The sequence below is a fragment of the Dermochelys coriacea genome, chromosome 5 (assembly GCF_009764565.3).
Source record: "Dermochelys coriacea isolate rDerCor1 chromosome 5, rDerCor1.pri.v4, whole genome shotgun sequence".
NCBI classification, from domain to species: domain Eukaryota; kingdom Metazoa; phylum Chordata; order Testudines; family Dermochelyidae; genus Dermochelys; species Dermochelys coriacea.
Window position 1 is genome coordinate 81,871,198 of NC_050072.1, and position 19,106 is coordinate 81,890,303.

Genomic DNA, 19,106 nt, shown 5'->3' on the forward strand with positions numbered 1-19,106 from the left:
GATAATGCTGTGGAAGACATTCACTGAATTGGTTCAGCTGTCAGCTATCATGGTTCTTTTGCTTCCTGCTGGTGAATAATAATCTGTTTGCAGTGATATGTCTTCTTCATACTGACATGGCACCTTTGTGAGAGCTGAGATACAATATTTTTACTCATTAATGTTTCAACATCAACTGTGCAGAAAATATGTCCAAAGATTCATTCATCATTCTACAGTCTTCCTGGGCTCTTGCATGAAGTCCCCCCTCCCTCCTCCTTCAAATGTCTCCTTAAAACGTCTTCCAGCAATCTTTCCTGCCTACCTTCTTCTCATCATCAGCAATCCCTGCATCCTCTCTTACTTGTTACTTTGTCTTGTCTGTTTGTCTCATTTAGACAGTAAATTTTTCAGAGTGGAGAAGCTCTTCATCTATTATGTTTATAAAGTCCTGTATAAATTAGTGGCACTATAGAAATGATTTTTAATAAGTCATAATAATACTTGTATATTCCTCATAAAGATTCTCTTCTCTTCCCTCCTCCTTCCTTTGCACTGCAGGGTGTCCCTTGGGATTTTATGGGAAAGACTGTGCATTAATATGCCAGTGTCAGAATGGAGCTGATTGTGACCACATATTGGGGCAGTGTACTTGCCGCACAGGATTCATGGGGAAACACTGTGAACAGAGTGAGTAGGAAGCAGAAATTATTCATGCATGGTAGGAACAAATGCAAAACTCCCTAGACCGAATACTGTGATCGTGAGTCCTTACTCGGACAAAATAATACTGACTTCAAAAGGAGTTTTGCCTGAGTAATGACCACAGGATTTGGACCTAACTCTATCCTGTGTGATGTTAAGGTTGTTTCTCCATCTGATGAAAACCTGAGAGATTAGTAAGTAAGACTTATAGTCTTTCTTTAAATCTTTTTGATTTTTTATTTACATTTATATCTATGTTTAAAAAGCTCCTGTCCTAGGCTATCTATAGTTAACTGCCTTTGACATAATATTAGAAAAATGTACATAACTGTACAAAAATAACAAATTAATCCAAATAACTATTACCGTCATAACACCCTGATGAAAACTAATAACTGGAAGACTGAGAGCCAAATTCATCCCTGCAATAGCTCTATGTAAGTCAAAAGAGTACCAAAGGGAAGCATATAAGGCACATTATATTTGCTATACATAGGGCCTGATGCACCTTTCACACATATTAGTTCTACCCCGGTTTAACTTCATTGGTTTCAGTGAAGTTACATGAGAGAGAAGGATGAGGCCCGAAGACTCACAATTGTGCTGACCTAGTTTTTGTCAAGACAGTGGTGCTTCTATGCCTAATACATCATACTACCCCAGAAATTGGCCCCTGTTCAGAAGATCAACATAGGGCCTACACACTGTATAAATCTCACTTATGCCCTGTTCTGAGTGTTTAATTAGGACTTGAGTGGTACATAAGCCTTTGGTAGTCCCTCTGCACAGGGCTCAATTTCACATGTGTAGGCTTCCCATTAGGTATAACAGATATTGGTTTTGTAAAATTAACTAACATTTTTTTGTAGAGCTAGTCAAAAAATGTTTGACAGAACAGTTTTCTCTCAGAAAATGCAGTTTTATCGAAATCTTAATGTTTTGCGGGAATGTTTTGATTTTGATGGAATTTTCAATGGCAAAATCTCAAACCAAACCATTCTGACTTTCTTGTTTTATTTTGATCATGTCAAACATTTCATTTTGATAAGCTGAAAATGTTTTGTTTTGACTTTAGCATATTGATTCATTTTGTTTTGAGTTTTATATTAAGTTAAAACATTGATTTTAATATAGCATATTTGTACAAATTATATTTAATATTTTATATTATAAAATGTTGACATTATTGAAACAAAATGTTTTGATGTTAATGCATAGAATTGTTTCCGAATATCAGTCCTATGGAAAATTTCAAAATTTTGGCTTTTTGTTTTGATTTGGAACAAAACCAAATATTTAAATGTTGGAATTTTCCATGTCATAGATATTCCCTTTTCTGATCAGCTCTAATTTTGGGCGAAATAAAACATGAACTTAAATTGCAATAAATAAATAAATAAAAATTAAGAAAGCAAACTAGTTGTCCATCCTCCCCTTCCCAAAAAATCTGAGAACTTCACAAAATTTAAGCTCCACTGTGTCCACAAGTAAGTCTGCAGCGCTTTGGCACTACGTGGGCACATTAATGAGATACCACATACCCTTCAGAAAATATTTATTTCACTACTTGAAAATTAAGTTGCAACAATGGCCAGTTCCTTTTTATTATTTAACCTACAGCCAAGAAGCTGTAACTGGTCTTTTCATATATCCACCTTTGCAACTGTCATGCACGTCTTTGCCTCCCACATCAGGATTGTGCAGCTGTAATGTTCTCTACATTGGCGGGCAGCGATCGATCCAGCGGAGGGCGATTTATCGTGTCTAGTATAGACATGTTAAATCGACCTCTGAGCGCTCTCCCATCTACTCCGGTACTCCACCAGAACGAGGAGCGCAAGTGGAGTCGATAGGAGAGCGTCAGCTGTTGACTTACCGCAGTGAAGACACCACGGAGAGTAGATCTAAGCACGTCAACTTCAGCTACGCTATTCACGTAGCTGAAGTTATGTATCTTAGATCGATCCCACGTGGTAGTGTAGACAAGCCCTCAGATTCCCAAGCAGAGAGAGGCTACTCCCTGCAGCCTAGACATGTGTCAATCTCTGAGATGCGGTGGGACTTATTACCCACCCCTTGGTTTAGCATTTCCCAGACTTTGTGAATCACAGTGATTTTTCTAAGTCCCTAAAAGTTAGGCATAGCAATGCTTAGGATCACCACGCCTAAGTTTCTTTGTGTATCTAGCCCACAGTGCCTTATTCTCTACTGCCTTTTAAACCTGTGCCATTATGATTTGGAGACAATTTATATTCATTTTGCATAGATGTAAACAAGGAGCTGGGCAGTGGAGAATCCGGCCCGGGTATTCACGTGTGAACATAATATTTTGTTTGTTTTCTCAGGGAAGATATTTTCTTTCCTCCTAGTGCTCTAGCATCAATAACACATTGCCACCTGCTGGTCACTTATAAAAATGTACCTGCTTTACAATGGCAAATCTTTAGGTTGCTTAATACTGTGTATCTGTAACATTCAGTAGCATTTACTACACCCAGAGTTCATATTCATAGGTTCAAATATAAAGATGTGCATTTGATTTTTTATTATTTTGCACAGAGTGTCCCCCAGGTACATACGGTTATGGCTGCCGGCAAATATGTGACTGTCTGAACAACTCAACTTGTGACCACATCACAGGAACTTGTTATTGCAGCCCAGGCTGGAAAGGAGCAAGGTGTGATCAAGGTAGTGACATATAATAAAGTGATTGTGAAAGTACTGTAAAATATTGATGGGTTAAATTCTCTTAGATATCATATGTATGTACATAAGTAATGAATTCCCTCTGGGATATGTATTTAAATGACTTGCTTGATTATTTTTTAATAATATTTATACTTATGAGTCTTAATCATCAGATGATTTATTGATAGTTTACTGGAGGAAGGAAGGACCGTGAGCTAGGACAGTATCCTTGGTTTTAACACGGCACTTGAAGATATCTTTTGCAGAGTTGTACAGAGATAATGCCATAAAAAGCTGCCATTGGGTCAAGTACTTTGTACACTGTGTATTTCTTGGCCAGAGAGCAGAGTGCTATTTTTTCACCCACATGAAATAGACATATAAAAGTAGAGTATTTGCCAGGTAAGGCTTGGGCTGTCAATCCTAAGGCTTTCGGCATAACTCTAACTATATTTAAAATATCTAGACATGAACACAGTAAGAGAGCTTTAAAAATAGAAGTCAGATCTCTACTCTTCATTTTAGAATTCTTTATGAATTTATGCCATGTGTTTTCATTTCTGTTTGTTTTCCAGCTGGTGTGATCATAGTAGGAAACTTGAACAGTTTAAGCCGTACCAGTACTGCTATCCCTGCTGATTCCTACCAGATTGGGGCTATTGCAGGAATCATTATTCTTGTCCTGGTTGTCCTCTTCTTGCTAGCACTATTCATTATTTATAGACACAAGCAGAAGGGGAAAGAAACACATATGCCAGCAGTTACCTATACACCCGCTATGAGGGTCATCAATGCGGATTACACCATTTCAGGTAGGAGTAGAGCTGTGTGAGGGACATGACTAAGTAAATCCCAGTTGGAGAAACAATATTGCAAATTTTGTTCCTCACTTAACTTTCACAACTATTCGTCCTCTCTTAATCAAGCTCATATACTGGCTACATAAATGCCCCCACAGGCTTGAGGAGGTGCAGATGGCACCTTTCTGCATCAGTAACTGCTACCATGAGCAGGGAAGTTTATGCTTTCAGGGAGGGTAATTTGGGTTTCTAGTGCCACCCTCCCTTGGGCATTCCACCAATGGGAGCAGTTTTAATCTCCTTGAGGATGAAGCTTCATAGGTACCCCATATCAAAGAGGGAGATTCTCAAGGATCCACTGAATTTGTGTATCCCTAGTTGCTGTAGGCTGTCCCTCCTGTCTAGTCAGCAACTCAGCTTTTCAGGACACGCTGGACAGCAACAGCCCCCTCCCCCCCCACCCCCCATGGCAGCCCCTTTCAGCTGTCAGTAGCACATAGTCATAGTTCTGAGTGAATCTTTCCAAGTGTCTATAGCTGTGAACTGTTGTGTGTAGTGCAATATAGCCTCTTTAATCTATGCATTTAATATATAAAGCCCATCTATGCTAGTAGAAATGTGTATTGTTGAATGAGGGAAAATGTTGACCACATACCATGCAGTACAACTTTGTTCTCTAGCATCTTTCATGCAAATTGTATCTCAAAACATGTTTCAGAGTTAAGTAATACAGTGCTGGGGTTAATTTTTCTGTTCCTCTGCTAACTACACCGGACCCTCGCTAGAACGCGGGGTCCAGGATCCATGTGCAGTATCGCGTTAACGTGTGCACCGTGTAACCATGATCCCAATTTAAATTTTTAAATTTGGGATCCATCCTGCGACCACGCTATATGCTAATCCGTGCTATAGCAACACGCACTCTAGCGAGGGTCTGCTGTATATTTATGGGGTTTAAGAAAGAGTGAAAGGATATGGTTTCCACTGAGATTTGAAATGAAATAGAGTAGTATGAGACAAGTGAAGGGAGTAGGGAGAAGAGAGGAGGCAGGAATCATGGGTTAGGCTGGAGCAAGGCCATGAAGGGTTTTAAAAGAAGGGCAGTTTTTAGTTAGACCCTGAAATCAAGATGGAGTTGGGTCGATATTGTCACATTTTTTTGTATTCACAAAACTTCAGGAGTTAGGGAAGCTGGGGCTTTGGGAGGCCAGGAGTTGCAGTAGTTAGAGCACATGAAGGTATGTTTGAAAAATGCGGCCAAGGGGCAGTCACAGTAGTAACAACACACACAACGTTGTGGAGCTGGTGGCTAGCAATTTTGCAAACTGGTTAATGCCAAGGTTGCAGACAATGGAGGCAAAAAAGAGCGAAGGGACTGAGTATCAGGGAGTGAGTATCTTCAAAAGGCGACAGCACGTTCCTTTAAATTGTTCATTTTCTTCTCCCTTTCTTTTCAGAAACCATTCCTCATACTAATGGTGGGAATGCTAATAGCCACTACTTCTCCAACCCTAGCTATCACACCCTAACACAGTGCGCAACCCCACCTCATGTCAACAACATGGACAGGATGACCCTTGCTAAGGTAAAACAAGAAAATGGTGGTGGCCATTATGCAGATCAACAAACAGTATTAGCTCAATGTTTTCTTTTACATGGCACATCTCTGAACAAGTCATTTTCATAAAGGATTTGATTTCTTAAACTACCTTATTGTACTTAGTTTTGTTTTCCCGATTATCATCTTGTGCAAACATTAGTGATCTATAATCAGCTGCAGTCTACATTATCTTTTGTTTGTTTGTTTGAAATAGTCAAAAAGCAATCAGCTGTTTGTGAATCTTAAGAATGTGGATCCTGGAAAACGGGGTGCAGTCCTGGACTATACGGGAACACTGCCTGCAGACTGGAAACATGGAGGCTACCTCAATGAGCTTGGTAAAAAAAATAAAGAAAAAGGGTGCTGTATGTTACCCTGTGTGGGTCTAAGGGATGGCAGAGCAGACATTTCCTGTGTGAGGTGTAGACACAGTCTGGTTCTTGAGTGAAGCTAGCTAACATTGCCCCTAGTGTTAGCCTTGCCAAATTGAGCGTAGAGGGATCAAGGCCATGGCTCTCCTCCTAGGCTGACAAGTGGAGCACTACCCATAGAGAGAGGAATATAATTAAAGACAATCTAGTTGGTTTTATGGAAAATAAGTTTGGTTGATAAAGGAAATTGTGTAAATGTAATATACTTAGACTTTTATTTAACTTAGGCATGGACTAAACTAGGTGACATTTAATTGCCTATGATATACAGAAGATCAGACTAAATGATTAGTGGTTCCTTCTGGCCCTAAATTCTATGAATCTAGACATTGTTAGTCAGTACATAAGTGCGCAGTCACAATGCTTCTGCAGTGAATCTGTGCTCTCATTGTAGGGGTATTTCTCCTGTGAGGCACAAATTAGCCATGAAACAATTCTGTAGAGATTTTGAATGGTTTCCCAGAGAATTGCAATTGGATTTACAAAATGTTGTTTTTTGTTTCTCTCCTTTTTCATAGGTGCTTTTGGGCTTAACAGAGGATATATGGGAAAATCCCTGAAAGGTGAATTTTTATTTTCTGACACATTTTAATAAAAATACAGAGCTATTTCATGTCCTATTTAAAATTATTCTTGGTTTCTGTGGAAAGAGAATATATGAAGTGCAGTGACTCTTTGTAAGCTGATAAGCTATCTCACGAGCCCAGGAAGAAACCAGTGCAATACCCAAGTCTTTCGGACCTTTGCCTCCTAGCACAATTTATTGGTTAAACAGAAAACTCATGAGTAACACAAAAATAAAGTAACTCCCCTGCTAATGTGGGCTGCAGTCCCCAGAGACTTTCTTTGCCTCTCTTCCTTTCTGGAAGTAGGATACATCATTCCCTTAAATCCCCTGCTGGATCCTGTGACAAGCAGGTAGCCCATTACCCTTTCTTAGCTGTTTCCCCATATCACACTTCAGTTACCACTGCGAAGATAATATTGCTTTGCATGAGGCTGTGCCTTTCAGGCACAACTGAGCTTGCATGAGTGAACTGAAGACTTTTGTCAGAGCTGTGTTCTGCTTTGGTAGTAATAAGACAAAGAAAATAACTCCTTTATATGTCAGTAAGCTGTTAAAAGGTCAAGAAGACAGCAACATGTTAATACTGCAATGAAAATTAAATGTTATAATGCTGCAGTGTTTCAGATTACAGAGCATCTATGATTCCCACTGTGTCCACAAGTGAGCCTGCAGTGCTTTGGCATTACGTGGGCACATTAACGGGATTCCACATACCCTTCAGAAAATATTTATTCCATCACTTGAAGATTAAGTTGCAGCAATGGCCATGCCCTTTTTATTATTTAATCTACAGCCAAGAAGCTGTAAATGGTCTTTTCAGATGTCCACCTTTGCAACTATCGTGCATGTCTTTGCCATCCACATCAAGATTACACAACTGTAATGTTTTCTACACATACTTAGATCCATCTGGATACTAAAGATGGTGAAGAATGTGATGGCCCACCTGATAAATTTAACCTGCGTTCCATCCTCTGCCCTGGCTGGCTGTGAGCTTCCAGATTAAATTTAAGGTTCTGGTTTTGACCTTTAAAGCTGTAAATGGCTTAGTACCTGAAAGACCATCTGTCTCCCCATGCTATACCACCACGGCTGAGATTAGCAGAGCTGGAGTCCCATTGGTATAAATGAGAGGGGTAGCTGGCAGGGCATAGTCTGGCAGGGCACTACAGCTCTGGAATTTGCTCCCCTCCTTGGTCTGAAATAGCCTGATTCTGATCTCCTTCAAGTCTCACTGGAAGGCTCATTTTTTCCCAGACGTCTGAAAATGGGTGAGTTAAGTATATAGACAAGAGCAGCTATTTTGTAGAGCATTTCTAGAATACTATATAATTTAATTGAAGGAATCAATTATAATGTTTCAGTATGTGATATTGTCTGGCAGTAAAGGATTCTCTTGATGTTCTTGAAAGATTTTGGGGTGCTTCATTTGAGACTCCTTAAAAAGGCCTGGTTGTTGAAAAGCTCTGACCATCCACTCTCTGAAAGTCAGATACCTATAAGGCATCTCAAGTTGCATACCCAAAATCAGGGTGTATCTACACTATGGAGCCCATACCAGTACAGCTAGGTGCCGTAGCTATGCCAGAATAATCCCATAGTGTAAATGTGGCCTACACCAATGGAGGAAGTTTTTCCATCAGTGTCGGAATACACCCAAATGACAGTAGCTAGGTCAAAAGAAACATTCTTCCATTGACATAGCTGCATCCACACTGGGGATTATGTTGACATAGCTATGGTGCTCAGGGATGTGGTTTTGTCAACTTAACTTTTAAGTGTAGACCAGGCCTCAGTAGTCAGCTCTGAAAGTCTTGGATGCAAATCTGCAAAGACAGAAGAAACTCTCAGAATGTCTTCCCAGCCCAAGAAAACACATGACTCTCTTGGCCACACCCCAAACTGACTAACCAACTGACCCCTGCTCATTCTTTCCTCCTCCATCCCTACCATTAGGGAAATCAAGGAAAAACAGCTGAATCTTTTCACATGTCTTGATTGTTATCAATGAAGGCACTGGCAGAACAAAATGGCCCCTCACTAAAAGCACCCTTTTGTCAGAATTATTACAGGAATGGTCTGTTAACATTACAGTTACTGAAGGGATTGAGCTATTTATGTGTCATGAGTTCAGCACCTGCAAAGGCAAATGTGTTCTAAAATTGTCAGTTGCAGCCCGATCCTGAAAATTACCTTTAATTAGTGCCAGACCCAACTTTAATGAGAGTTGAACTTTGCAGCACTAACACCCCAGGCAAAATCAGGCCCATAAAAAGCAGAGCAGTTGAGGTAATTCTGTTAATCACTGTGTAAAACAAATCAGAGGAAGTATTATGACAAGTTTCTATATAGTTATTGATTTATGAGAAACTGTGCAGAACTCAAAGTAGCCAATCTATTTGGTGGCAAACATTTTCTGGAACAGAAGCTTATGCTTTACTTAGTCACAATATTTATGCTTACACATTACGCAGCACATTCAAAAGATTTACAGTGCTATTTTTTCTATTGTCAGATTTAATGAAGAACTCAGAATACAATTTAAGCAACTGCTCTTTAAATAGCTCTGAAAATCCATATGCTACTATTAAAGACCCACCAGCACTGGTGCCGAAAAACTCAGAATGTGGATATGTTGAAATGAAGTCACCGGCACGCAGGGACTCCCCATATGCAGAGATCAGCAACTCTGCTTCAGCCAACAAGAATGTCTATGAAGTTGGTAAGTACAAACTGCATTGTTAGGCTGTGTGTGATAAGGACACAGTGCACAAAACTCTTCCTTTGAATCAAGCTGTGGTGGGGCAGATGAGCCCCCACCAGCCAGACAAGGGTTAAGGAACTGCTGTGGTCACAATCAACTGCAGTTCACCACATGTGCTTGTCAGGCCTCGAGGTGGGCCCTTAAAAGGGAGGAACTCCGAGCAGTAGGCGTGGCACTCAGAACAAGCAGAGACAGGGCTTAGTTTTCCCAGACTGGGGGCCCTGTGCCACTAACTGACTGATTGCTTGCAAACACCTGCTCAACCCTTTGAGAAAGAAGATGAGCTGGGTTGATCCTTTGTTGAAATACCCCAAGGATTAAGCCCTGATCGTTACATTGAAAGGCAGGAACTGAGACTACCTGCAGGGCTTGAGAGACTGCTTCCCTCTCCCTTACACAATAAAGGGGGTCAGGGAAGTATATTCCTTTTATTCGGACTGCTTTATATCCCCTGAAAGAGGGTGGACTCACTGAAGGACCCAGACAGAGGGCTGTACCTGGTAAACTCAGAACCAGACCACAGGGTTGTGACTGCCCAGAGAATGACATAAGAGGTAACCAAGGTGGCCACTCTCACCCCAAAAAGGTGACCTGAAGACATCTTCAACACAGGCTCAACCAAAACAAACAAACAAAATCACTGAAAAAATATTGATACTCTTTCAGGTTCTATACAGCTACATGTTCATGTAAGAGCAATCCCATTCTTTTCAAACTTGAGAAGCAATTCACAAAGAAGATGGTTTCCAAATACCTTAGTTTCAGTTGTGCAAATAAAAGTCACCCACCTAAACATCTCTGCCAAAGAGCCATATTCTTGCCCTCCTTAAAGCAGCAGCGGGAGACATAAGTAGCCTCTCACTGCCACATAACTTAGCCCTGTACCAGGTTGTCCAGTCCTGAATATGGTTATCCCTGGTGGACAATAGGGGGAGAAGAGCTCTGTGGCTTCTGTGCTCAGACAATGTGCATCCTATCCCCCGACCCCAGCTCTCCTATCAGTAACTCTGCAGATCCTGGTTCCTTTCCCATGACAGGTTCTGATGAGTTATTACAGTCCTAAGAAAACTGTGACATACTGGTAGAATATTTAAATAACTTACCTAAAGTCACAGACCAGATCACCTGACCGCCCGTCCAATGCCTTTAACCACAAGACAATCCTTCCTTTCTTAATTCATACAGAATAGGCAACAAGATCATTAACCCCTTACTAGCTGGAGTGAAATACTTTAAGATTTTAGATGTTCTGTTTTTTTCCTAATATACAAGGTCACAGCTTTTAAAAAGTCAGAAGCATTACTGTGAGAAAAATAGAAGAAAAATATCAGATCTGTGTATGGTTAGTTGTTCATTACATAATTATTCTAAAGGGCATTAGCAACATGGGTTAAAAAAAATAGTCCTAACCCTTAAAGGGGATCTGTACTAGACATTTTGGATTTCTCCTAGTAGGTTGAAAGATGTCCACATTGACAGTTACCTCTGATGAAAGATGGTCTAAAAAAGTTGTTTAAAGTAGAATCAGAATTTAAAGAGCATGTAGCTGCTGTATACATCAAAGGACCTAACTTTCCCTTTCTGTACATATGTGGAGATTTCTTAGAATTCCATGAGGGTGTCCACTGTCTTGCTAAGGACTGTCTATTCCATGGTGACTCTCTCTGGGGCATCCTGGAGAAGAGTGGGATCTATGGGATGAAGAAGAGTGGGACATGACTAATGAGTCTGTGTGAGAGAGAAAGCCAAGCAGCTGCATGGTATTCTACAACCTGTCTGTGAGGATTAGTATGCAAATTTCTACTGGTTGCTTTGCACAATATCCTTTTACTGCTGATGCTTTGCTCAGAAGTCCAAACTTTGGACCAATGTGTGTTTAAGCAGGAGCGTGGATTCCTACAGCTTGCCCAAAAAGAAAAGAGGACATGCAGTTCTGCTTGATTGTGTTATCATCTTACAAATTCATGAATGCACACACAATTGAGTTTGTTGCATAACTGAGCAGTTTTAATGCCAGGCCAGCAAATATTTAAGCAACGTGCTCTTTACTTCAGAATTTAAAGCTGAGTGAACAAGTTCTTTCTTTTAAGCAACAGTAACTATTTAGCAAGGCTTGTTCATTTTTATGAAGATATTTTCCTCCCATTTGCTATTACCAGTGCCCAAATATGTGTGTTTTCTTTTATCACAGAACCTACCGTGAGTGTTGTCCAGGGCGCATTCAGTAACAGTGGACCATTCAGCCAAGATCCTTATGATCTTCCAAAAAACAGTCACATTCCATGCCATTATGACTTGCTACCAGTACGAGATAGTCCATCATCCTCTGAGAAAGAGGTCAGCAGTGAATGACATCTCAAGCTCACTGTATGGCACAGTGGAACTCTTAAGGAGAACAGTGGCTTGGTTATGCTCCTTCCTGTTCTTTGCCACCATATTTGGCTCCTAATCCATTCTGTAGACAATTGCTGTATGTTAAACAGGAAGCTCAAGCTGCGGTGTGTATACACACATACAGCATGTGGATAGATGCCAAACTGAAGAGACCCCGATCAGATTTTCCATTACAGTTATTTTTACAAAGACACCAATGCCACATATTTACACTGTAGTATACTTGTTTAAACATATTAGTTTGCAGAATAGTTCTGATAACAGTTCCATTTCTGCTACTTTGAAATTGGATTTCATGTTTGTTTTTCACTGGCTCATGTTTCATAGTAGAGATGCCCCTAAGGACTGTACAACCTGCCAAATATCCACTTCTTTCAGGTAGTCTGATTCGTTACCTAGAAGAAAAACTGATATTGCCAGATTTCTTTCACATCACATCATATTGTGGTGGATTATATTGTTTTTAGTCAAGATGTGTAAAAAGACTTGATCTGATGGGATGTAACCAAATGCAATGCTGCAGTGATTTGAAAAACTCAACACAGGTTTTTCATGTCTACTACTGGTTATGGAAATACATTGCCTGTGTAGTTTTGAAGGTGATGAAAGCATTGCACGCATTAATATTATTGCAATACCTCAAGATCAATGGATACCCCATACTAGTTGGCTTTGGCCCCCATCCTTGCCAAATCATTTGGTGCATTACTGCTCCATATACTACAGTTCTGACCATCATTCCTGTCATACACAAGTAATAATCCATAACATATCAATAATTATTGCATAAATATGTAAATGAAATTAGTTTATTTTTGTCAGAATGGACTGAATGAGAGTGTAAGGACTGGACAAAAATGATGAATGCTGTAAATTTGAAGTGCAAGAAAAGGTTTAAATTTTATAAACAAGTAGTGTTATGGACTGTAATATAGAATAAGAATAGTAGTGTTTTGATTAATTTTTTCCCTAGAAATGACTGAACAATCTCTGTGCATACTTGCTAAAAAGGCACCTTTTTTTTTATAGTTGATGTAGGGAAAATATGCTTAAGCTGGTCTTTTGCATTGCTAATAGCTTGACTCATATACCCCATTTTTCATTAACTTGTATCTCCATTTTTAAATTTTGTATCTATGTTTCTAGTGCTCTAGCTTATAACTGCAAAATATTTTATTGTACGTCCACTGTTTATTGCATTTTTGACAGCTGGCCTTTATTTTGTCTGGTTAAAAAATACTGACTTTTTTTCTTTGGAAGGGATTGTGGGGTGAATATAAAAGTGATAATTGATATAATATTAATGTCCACCAGAGATGGGCTAAGCAGGTTAGGCAGTAGTGTAAACTGGTGGATTGTATCAGCAGGGAAAAAAAAAACAATTACAAGGTGTTTTGCTTGAGGGATAATGTTTATAACAAGAAAGCAGGGGGAAAAAACCCAAGACCCCTAGCTTGGGGTTCAGCTCACTCCTGATCCTGCATGTGGAGGTCAGCCTTCCCAAAGGCATTGTCTCCTCTGTCTCCCAAGTAGCCAACTTATAGTCAGGGCCCCATGTCTTCTGCAGTTCAGTGGAAGTAGAATTGTTCAAGGGAATCCACCCCTTGAAACAGAATTGTGTTCCAGAGTCCAAGCTTTTATTTATTTGTAATTGTTAAAACTGTTGCAAAGACATCTCCCTAAATCTTCAAACAGTCTGAAACAATAGCTCTAGGGTGTCTGGACTGCTTGTTTCATCTCATTGGGATGTTAGATTTGAAACCTAAAGATGAGAGGTTATATATTGGTACTGTTGAAGATACCACTGCTGATCATGTTAGTGAAGCATCCTGCTGATGGCCCATAATCTCAAACAGCCTTTTTCACCTTCCCAAACTAGCGACTCTGCACCCAGTCACAAGTAGTTTTACCTTTAAACGCATCCGAACTGTCTGATGTGATATGAAGGACAGCGGTTGGTCAAGCATTTTCGTACTCTTATGCTCTCTGTCTCAGTACAGTAGGTGCCATTATGGCTCTGTATCTGAAAGTTTGGATTATGTTAGCATCAAAGACAAAGACTTGTTGACATTGTGATGGTATTGGCTCCTATGAGAATCATATCCCATTGCCTTTGGCTGGAGGAACAGTAGCTACAATACAGAACCTCAATGAGAAAAATGGAAAAACATTTCTGGATACAAAAGACCTCCTTGGGCTGAAGTGGAAATACTGTCTGTTTGATGTTTGCTGCCATTAAAGTGGTGACAGATCAGAGCTGTACACCTGAAGACCTCACCATAGTTGGGCTCAGGCCTCTGCAGCACATGTGGATGCCTGGGGGTGCCCATTTACACCCCATGTTTGTGTCATACATAAATATTGGCTGATTTGCGGACAAACTGGCACTTCCTGGGCAATTGCACATCCTTCTAAAAGTTGTACGACCAGCTCAGGACATCACAGACGTAAAAATAAATGCTGATGTTTAAGAAATCAAGCAGCACTTTACACCCCACTTAAGGTAAACGATTGATGGGGGGGGTGCCAAGTACATGTAGTGATATCGAAATACATGCGTTTGTACCGTGTGATCCAAACTTAAAAATAAAATCTCCTTTCTGAAACTGTGAATAGAAAATGCAATACACTACAACTGTGAGTTCACAAAAGTCGTCTCCTCTTACCTCATGTATGATTTGAATTTGATGGCCAATAGAACAATTATTCTTTGTAACATAAAAAAAATCCCTGTCATTCATACTATACAATGGTGAAGAACAGGTCAAATTGTTTTTAACTTGCGTAGGAATTCCTAAAGTGGTGCCCATCTTCAAATTATGTATTCAAGCGAACACTCATTACAATAAATCCTGCTCAGACACTTTGGGGTATTGTGTATGCTCTAACTATACTCATACATGCAGGTCCAAATTCAGCCCTGCTGTATGTGGTGACATTTCTGCTGTGGCCAAGGGAAGTTGCACCTGCTTATATTTGGCCCACATAAGTATATATACGTCACATAAAAGACTTGTGAATATGCATCAGTGTGTGAGTGGGTGTACATGCTCGCACACACAGTTGTCTGGACAATTAATATGTTCTATTTAAACAATCTCTACATGTCATTAACTTGAGTGAATAAAGCACACTGGAAAATGTAGAAATTTATCTATAATCTTTGATTTAAAAACTCTAAACCAATCAATGTTTACTGCTATTAATAAAGGCTAAATACCAGCCTGGTGCAACAAAGGAAAGCAGAAATTTTCCCAGAGCACCTGCTTTAGCAATCATGCCATCCGGAACAGGTTTCCTCATGTGCCTCAAGAAGACATGCTTTGGAATGCACTTTGCTGCTCTGTTAAGCACAGCCAGAGCTCACATCTCACAGCTGCCAAAGAGCCCTAGCTGCTGATCACAGCATGTTCATGAACTCAGAAGGGGAATTTAGACTCTTCCCAACCTCCATACCAGGCCACCTTAGGGACATGATGTATATGCTGGTGCATTATCTGGTTATCTTTCCAGATTTCTTCTTGAGAACTACGGAGAGAGATCCTGCCTTGCCACTTGCACAAATGGAAAAAGGCGTCTGTGTCTTTATATGTTCAGAACCCCATAAAGGGGAAAGTGATATGAAACCCTAGGATAAATGTCCATACCAGCTTCTTTACTAGTGCAATAAAGTGAAGAATTTAGCCCAAAGTTAATATCTGGTTTTAAAATGTGGTATTTGGTATAATCCCTGAAATTTTAAATGATTTAGGCAAATTATCTCTTAGCCATTTAGAAAAACACTGAACCTCAGAAAGACTTTTTGCATCAGAGACTTTTACTCCCTACATACTGCTGCACTTAAACTTTGCCCTCATCTTCATTTACAGAGAACTCCCATTAATTTTAATTGGAGCTGTGCATACAGATTGAGCGGTGAACAGACTTCATTGTGACTATCCTTTCTATCACAATCTGCAAAATCAAACTAATGAAATAAAGGTTAATAAAAGCATAAATATTGGTGAGAACATTATTAACAATATATTTGATTTTCAAAATATTATGACTAAAACTGGACTGTTGAGTAGGGTTATGTTTCCAAGTAATGATCCTTACATTGAGCCACGTGAATAGGACAATGCATCTTTAAGATCCATACTGAAGAGCTAAAGTTGATAAAAATGCTTTATATTAAAGACTGTGTATATAGCAGTTTAAATGACTTAAAACTGATGGGTGCTTGTTTAACTATTGTACAGAAAACCTTGCCCTTTTTGGTACAATTAACACTAGCGCCATAGCACCGGGCCTATTATATTTTCAGTGTTTTACCCCAGCCACTTTCCACTTTGATATGATTGAATTATAATATATATTTTTAAAGAAAACCTACAGTGTCTGGCTTGTATCTTGATTGTAACAAAAAAAAACAAACAACTGTTGCAATGTTGAAATGTTTTCTATTTTCCAAAGATGACTGACACTCATCATATTACCCTTCACTACCATTTATATCACCGAACATGCTTGTAGGTTAATGTAATAACTTTCTAATAAAAGACATGAAATGTCGTGCTTGATTTTTCAGTCCTGTTTGTCCTCTCTCTAGGGGCACCATGAAGTACCACAAGAGATACACATAGTGGTCTGTGTGTGGAAGGCTTTACGTGTACATGATCAGTTCAATAACAGTCATAGGGTGAAATCCAGGCCCCATTGAAGTCAATGGGAGTTTTGTCATTGACTTCAGTGGGGCCAGGATTTAAACCACAGAGTATTACATCAAAGCTCAGCCATTTCTACTGTATTTGGGTCTGTTCCTTGCCCCCACTAAGGATGCTTTGCACTGCTCCAGTAGCACTAAGCAGAAATAAAGTTGGCTTAATTGGCTCCCTGGGCATTCCACTTGTGTAGGGAAATGTCTAGGTGGAATAGAGCCAACTCTACACCACCCCTCTTTTGAGCCTCTAGTGGCATGGCTGGAGACAAGGGCCATAGCTGGAGTCCTGCTGTACTCTGTTGATGCCTACCTATCAGAGTGGTCCCTTTGGATCTGTGACAGCCAGTCTAATTTTGAGCAGCATTGAGACCATCAAGAAAAGATTTAAATAATGTCAAGGCATTTCTCTTGACTCAACACATCTATTTGGCAGGATAACAACATTCTCTTATCAACCATGTAAAATACCAATATGAAGCCTAAAACTATACGTACATAGAAATGAAGAGATCATCCAGCAGCACCTGCATTCTTGTTTCTGTTCCATATCCTGGCATGAAGCCTCTAAGCTGGCTGAAGAACACTGGTTGTGGACAAATGTGCTTGGAGATGACTTTTTACTGTCCCCTCAGTTAGATTGCACAGGAACATGAGATCTGGCACTGAGTGTTAATTGGAAAGTTCTGTTTCATCTCACAACATTTTCTTCAGGATTGGTTCGGCTACAGTGTGCTTTAAGGAGGGATATAGTAGCTAGTTAGTCTCCCATCCAACCTGGAGATCAGGCCCTAGCTGTGTGACTCATTATGTGGTTGACACCGGAGGTTATTTTTAAGAGTTCTATTATATATAGAGAGAAAATAAGTTTTTTGGTGTTTGCATCTGACTCCCTGGAATTAACTGAGATTCTTTAAGATAGTTCACTCAAGTTTTCTTCTTTAACAGATTAAACAAACAATTCCAAATATAGAGCCAAATCCTGAAGTCCTTCCTCTCGTATAATTTTTTTAAAATTGTAATTGATAGTCTGAAATTCAAAGAACAGAAGAAAAGGAAATGCCTCAAACATAAAAACATATACTTCCCAAAAATGTCATGATCCTTGTAATATTTGAGTGACTTAAATTGCCTCATTAGCATCTTTAATTTGTGTGATCAGCATTTATGCTGCAGATCAGCATGTCTGATCTCAGCAGCATTTCAAGGATAATTTTTTAAACAGATCAACTGCACTTTAACAACTGTCCTATTAAGGAGCCTTTGGCTCTTTTCTTCCCATCTACGATAATTATCAGAAACTTCAAGGAAAATTCTACTTTCCATTCATGTTACAGTTCCTGTATACCTCTATGGCTAACATGATTATGATAATGGTGTGCAGGATCTTGCTCTACATACATGTCCTTTTGACATGGAAAAAGAGAAAGATTTTATTTGAAGACTCTAGTGCAATGAAGCAGCTGATCGTGTTTATAACTTTTCTAGAAGTAATTCTATTTTTGTGGTTACAGAGATATTGGTTGATTATACTCATCATGACATAATGCATGAGGGAAAGAATAAGCTAAAACAGGGAAAGAACAAGTTAAAAAATTACTTAGACAAGTTAGATGTCTTCCAGTCACCAGGGCCTTATTAAATAATCCTAGAATACTCAAGAAGCTAACTGAGGAGATATCTGAGCCATTAGTAATTATCTTTGTGAAGTCATGGAAGACGGGTGAGATGCCAAAGCACTGAAAAAGGGCAAATATAGTGCCAATCTATAAAAAGGGAAATAAGGACAACCCAGGGAAGTACAGACCAGTCAGCTTAACTTCTGTACCCGGAAAGATAATGGAGCAAATAATTAAGCAATCAATTTGCAGACACCTAGAAGATAATGAGGTGATAAGTAACCGTCAGAATGGATTTGTCAAGAACATATTATGTCAAACCAACCTAATAGCTTTCTTTGACAGGGTAACAAGCCTTGAGGATAGGGATGAAGCCGTAGATGTGGTATAGCTTAACTTTAGTAAGGCTTTTGGTACTGTCTTGCATGACCTCATAAACAAACTAGGGAAATACAATCTAGATGGAGCTACTATAAGATGGGCGCATAACTGGTTGGATAACTACTCTTGTTCCCAGAGAGTAGTTATCAGTGGTTCACAGTCAAGATGGAAGGGCATATCAAGTGGGTTCCTGCAGGTATCAATTCTGGATCTGGTTCTGTTCAATAGCTTCATCAATGATTTAGATAATGATATAGAGAGTACACTTATCAAATTTGCGGATGATACCAAGATGTGGGGGGCGGGGATTGAAAGTGCTTTGGAGGATAGGATTAAAATTCAAAATTATCTGGACAAATTGGAGAAATGATCTGAAGTAAACAGGATGAAATTCAATACAGGACAAATGCAAAGTACTTCACTTATGAAGGAACGATCAGTTGCACACATACAAAATGGGAAATGACTGCCTAGAAAG

The 19,106-nt window shown here is 39.5% G+C and overlaps 1 protein-coding gene across 2 annotated transcripts in view; it reads left to right on the forward strand.

Moving 5' to 3' along the window:
- Positions 1–16,483, forward strand: part of MEGF10 (multiple EGF like domains 10) — a 169,554-nt gene extending 153,071 nt beyond the window's left edge. For both annotated transcript variants that reach the window (XM_043515023.1, XM_038403762.2), the window contains 8 exons: positions 541–669; positions 3,244–3,372; positions 3,948–4,184; positions 5,630–5,757; positions 5,987–6,110; positions 6,722–6,766; positions 9,287–9,493; positions 11,727–16,483. In XM_043515023.1, coding sequence (XP_043370958.1) covers positions 541–669; positions 3,244–3,372; positions 3,948–4,184; positions 5,630–5,757; positions 5,987–6,110; positions 6,722–6,766; positions 9,287–9,493; positions 11,727–11,887 — 1,160 coding nt within the window. In that variant the 3' untranslated portion in view covers positions 11,888–16,483. The remainder of the gene's footprint in view (positions 1–540; positions 670–3,243; positions 3,373–3,947; positions 4,185–5,629; positions 5,758–5,986; positions 6,111–6,721; positions 6,767–9,286; positions 9,494–11,726) is intronic.
- Positions 16,484–19,106: the final 2,623 nt, after the last annotated feature.